The sequence below is a fragment of the Nematolebias whitei genome, chromosome 22 (assembly GCF_014905685.2).
Source record: "Nematolebias whitei isolate Nwh7 chromosome 22, NemWhi1, whole genome shotgun sequence".
In the NCBI taxonomy this organism is placed as follows: Eukaryota; Metazoa; Chordata; class Actinopteri; order Cyprinodontiformes; family Rivulidae; genus Nematolebias; species Nematolebias whitei.
In genome coordinates this window covers 1,167,739-1,172,524 of record NC_056519.1, presented here as the reverse complement: position 1 = coordinate 1,172,524, position 4,786 = coordinate 1,167,739, and the positions used below count along the sequence as shown (strand labels likewise).

At 48.8% G+C, this 4,786-nt stretch overlaps 1 protein-coding gene across 1 annotated transcript in view; it reads left to right on the top strand.

Annotated features, from left to right (window-relative positions):
* Positions 1 to 4,390, top strand: part of cped1 (cadherin-like and PC-esterase domain containing 1) — a 13,963-nt gene extending 9,573 nt beyond the window's left edge. The window contains exons 14-20 of the mRNA XM_037696108.1: positions 694 to 880; positions 952 to 1,120; positions 2,125 to 2,224; positions 2,318 to 2,454; positions 3,768 to 3,988; positions 4,072 to 4,173; positions 4,252 to 4,390. Coding sequence (XP_037552036.1) covers positions 694 to 880; positions 952 to 1,120; positions 2,125 to 2,224; positions 2,318 to 2,454; positions 3,768 to 3,988; positions 4,072 to 4,173; positions 4,252 to 4,390 — 1,055 coding nt within the window. The remainder of the gene's footprint in view (positions 1 to 693; positions 881 to 951; positions 1,121 to 2,124; positions 2,225 to 2,317; positions 2,455 to 3,767; positions 3,989 to 4,071; positions 4,174 to 4,251) is intronic.
* The last annotated feature ends 396 nt before the right edge of the window (positions 4,391 to 4,786 follow it).

The window sequence follows — 4,786 nt, the reverse complement described above, 5'->3', positions numbered from 1 at the left end:
AACAGGAAGTTACTTCATTGTTTACTCCTCCACACAAACAGGAAGTTTCATCATCGTTTACTCTTCCACACAAACAGGAAGTTACATCATTGTTTACTCCACACAAACAAGAAGTTTCATCATTGTTTACTCCTCCACACAAACAGGAAGTTACATCATTGTTTACTCCACACAAACAGGACGTATCATCGTTTACTCCTCCACACAAACAGGAAGTTACTTCATTGTTTACTCCTCCACACAAACAGGAAGGTACATCATTGTTTACTCCACACAAACAAGAAGTTACATCATTGTTTACTCCTCCACACAAACAGGAAGTTTCATCATTGTTTACTCCTTCACACAAACAGGAAGTTACATCATTGTTTACTCCTCCACACAAACAGGAAGTTACATCATTGTTTACTCCACACAAACAAGAAGTTACATCATTGTTTACTCCTCCACACAAACAGGAAGTTACATCATTGTTTACTCCGCACAAACAAGAAGTTTCATCATTGTTTACTCCTCCACACAAATAGGAAGTTACATCATTGTTTACTCCACACAAACAGGAAGTTACATCATTGTTTATGTTTCTCTGTAGCTCCTGACCAGGTCTCATGACCTTCTTACCTCTGATTGGTTGGAGTAAATGTGCTTCATGCTTAGCAGCTCTCTGATTGGTTCATGTCTCTGAGGGACCAGGTGCCTGTGTGGATCCCCGGCTCAGACAGATCTACACCGACCCACTTCTCGTCCTGACTCCGCCCTTCACCCCCGACGTGAAGGAGTACCGTGCTGAAGTGACCTTTGACACGCTGACGGTTCGAATCCGACCGGAGCCTGTCGGTGCTGGCTGCAGGGTCCACATGGACGAGGACTGGGGGCCCAGGTGAGACCAAGGCTGCCTCCTACCTGACCTCTGACCTAACAGGGCGTGACATCAAAGCCTTTCCTCCTCAGGACGGGGAGCTTCCCGCTCGGACTGGGGACCAACCTCATTAGGATCCTGGTGACGGATGCTGCTGGACTCACACCTGTTGTCATGACGACCTACACCCTCCACGTGTCCCGTGACAGCCGGCCCTGTCTGCCCATGTTTGGAGAACACGTGATGTGCAGCTTCCTGCAGGTAGGTCAGCTGACAGGAAGTGATGTCACGAAAGGCTGTATGAAGAATTGAACTTTTATTAAAACATTTTTCTGTTCCTGATGAAAGAAAACGGCTGGTGGACTCAGGTTCTGGAGGTTCTGTCCAAGGTCCACCAGCAGAGGGCAGCAGTACTTTAAAACTCCCGCACCTGAACCCAGACCGGAACCCAGCTGGATCTTGGTCTGAGTCCAGAGTCAGGAGCTGAGGTCTGAATAATTCGTGGAACTGTCCCTTTAATCCCGACAGTCTTGAAGAAATCTGCTTCCTGTTTGGATTCGATCACATTTAACCATTTTGTTTCTTTAATAGAATCTTATATTCTATCTATATTTTTCAGCTCACGTTAAAATTTAAAACTTTTATCGGCTCTTTTTAATCTGATAAGAGCAGTTATTTTTTAAATTTATTATTATTTACTTGATTTTTATCAAAATCAACCCTTCAGTCAGTCAGGGTACGGTGAGTTCAAAGACTGTGGGAATTTACAGCTTTCTTTGGCTCTGTTTTGTTTTTAGACTTCAGCTCTCAAGCGTCAGATGAAGTGGTCCTAAAATGGCCGCCTGCCGTCAGATCAAAGCCCGGGCGGCACGGTGGCGGTGTGTTTAATGACCTCAGAGCGTTTGAGCCCGTGTACTCGGAGCTCAGGTACGAACAGGAAAATCCCTGTTAAGTTTTCTTGTCTCACTTTGTTGCGAGCTGCGGCGCCGGCGTGCAGAATGTGACGCCGCGGCGCTGAAAGCTGCAGAAGAAGACGAGCGTTCCGAGGTCCGGTCCAGACGGGCTGGCTCCCACGGGGCCCCTGAGCCGGTCTGGGCGGGGTTATCTGACCTTTGACCTCCGGGCAGAGGGGGGAGGGGTCTGATCAGAGAGGACTCTGAGTCCCTGTCTTCTCTGTCCACAGAGTTTCATCTCCTTCCTGCAGTTGAACACAGTGCATGCTGGGAAATACATTCAGCTGTGTCTCTGTCCTGTCCTCGTTTCAGGACTGTGGTCTTCTGGTCCAGCCTGGTCTCCCCTGTGGTCTTCAGCCTCACATCCTGTCTCAGGGTCCACTTCAGACCTGCGGCTCAGGACACGTCCCAGGTTTGATGTCCTGCAGTTGGACGGAGCCTCTAGAGACACATGGCTGTCCTGTCTCCACACCTGTCTCACCTGTCCTTGTCTCACCTGTCTCAGGTCGGTGGGTGGTCCCGTGTCTCAGCTGCTCAGATAACAGGACATGTGATTGGAGGGCTGTTGCCTGGCAACCGGATGGCTGTTCCCACCTGCTGGTGCCCCGCCCCCTGCTGCAGGACTGTCTGACAGACAGGAAGGTGAGGTCATGTGACCAAACATCATCGTCCACAGTTTGATGTCCCACTGATGGACTCTCAATCAATCGACAGATCAATCAGCTTTATGTATACCCTCAGGTAGAGCTGGTGAAACTTGACGTAGACACAATAAATATAAAAAATAAATACAACATGATTAAAAATGGATTCAAAAATGACTCGTGCTAAGTCTAATTCTGGAAGCTTTGGGCAACAGGAACAAAACTGGTGTTAAAGTTTTACATCTGGGAATCAAACATGTGCATCCTGATGGGAGGAGCCTGAACTCTCAGGCTGATACACATCTGGATGTGGAGAACCTCTGCACCTGCCTGGAGTACAAGGATTCTGGGCTTAGCTGCATCTCAGACACCAACTGACTGGACCAGTTGACTGTTTCAGGCACTTCTTGTTTTTAAGAGTTAAAATACAAACCAGGACACCACCAGTAAGACAGACCAGTTCCATCAAGGTTTGAATGAAGTCGACAAGTTTTATTGATGTGGAAGAAGTTTCCTGAGGAAAAGCAGGCGCTGGTTCCGGTTCTTACAGACGTGCTCACGGTCTCTGGTTCCGGTTCTTACAGACGTGCTCACGGTTTCTGGTTCCGGTTCTTACAGACGGCTCACGGTCTCTGGTTCCGGTTGTTACAGACGTGCTCACGGTCTCTGGTTCCGGTTCTTACAGAGGGCTCACGGTCTCTGGTTCCGGTTCTTACAGATGTGCTCACAGTTCACTCAGTAGCCAGATGTTTGTAGGTGTCAACAACTTCCACAGTCTGTCCCTTTACACCAGCAGTTTCCTGTGTTTTCTAAACTTTCTTGTCCTTAGTTTTTGAAATATTCATCTGCAGGTCGGATCATCACACCACTGAAGTCCTCCAGCGCAGGGGGCGTGGCCTGTTTCTCTCATTAAGCAGACTAACAATGAAGGAGTCATACTTTAAACTGACTCTGTCTTCCTGCTGCTCCGCCACATGTTTGTGTCGAGGATATGGAGAGGTGACAGAACACATCCCTGTGGAGCGCCGGTGGAGGAGCAAACCTGCTCGAACAAAAAGCCCTTCACTCTCTGTGTTCCTAAAATCCACAAGATCAGAACCCATGTCAGACTGATCCAAGAGCCGATCTACTAAGACGTGAGGCTGGATGGTGTTAAAGCAGATGAAAAATCTATAAATAACAGTCGTGCACGTGATCCCGTTCCCTCCAGATGTTTGAAAAATAGGTGCATTAGAAAAACTGTTGCATCCTCTCAGGTGTCTGTCCTCAGGTGTCTGTCCTCCTGATGGACTCTCACCTGTCTGTCCTCAGGTGTTGTTTATTGGGGACTCCACCACTCGTGGGATGATGTTCTACCTGATGGAGCGGGTCAACTTCAGCCTGGAGGACTGGGGGAAAGCCCATGACACGCTGGTCTACCCGAACCTGAACGGAGGTCGGACCCAGATCAGCTACTCCTACTATCCTCAGTTCTGGTTGGACAAAACCCGGAGGCCCACATTCAGGACCGCCCTCCTGCAGCTCATCCACAGGTGAGACAAAGTGAGCTGTCCTGGTGGGTTTCATTCAGAACCTGTTCATGTCCTCTGTCCATGTCTCTCATGTCTCTGTAAAGGTCTCGACCTCTGCCAAACTCCATGAAGACAGTTCTGGTGGTTGGAGGAGTCCAGTGGCTCAACACCAACCACCTGAGGACGGTGCAGGAGGTGCTAGACAGGTAAACACCCACAGAGACAGCTGAAGTTCTGTCCAGTCAGAGGCAGGGTCCAGATGTTGAAGGTGTCCTTGTCCCCAGGGAGTCCCTGGAGAATGTCTTGGTGGTGGTGAAGTCCTTGGGCATGGGCTTCCACCTCCCAGTGGACGGACTCAGATCTGTCAATCTGGTAGGTTTGTGTCTCCTCCGGACAATCCTCTCTTTCTTCTTCTTCTTTTGACTTCTCTCTCTTCAGCCACATCTGAAGCAGTCTGGTGAAAACCTCAGGATGGTTTTAGACTCTGACTTCAAGTTTGACAAACAAATCAACTCTGTTCTGCAGAAAACCTTCTTCCAACTCAGACAGGTAGCTAAGCTCAAGCCAGTGTTGTCCAGACCCGACCTTGAGAAACTAGTCCACGCCTTTGTCACGACCCGATTGGACTATTGCAACGCACTGTATGCTGGGATCATCCAGGCCTCCATCTCACGTCTTCAGCTCATCCAGAATGCTGCTGCTCAGCTTTTAACCAGAACTCGTAGGTCTGAACATATTACTCCAGTTCTGTCCTCCCTTCACTGGCTCCCTGTTCGTACGAGGATAGTCTTTAAAATTCTTCTGTTGACCTTCAAATGC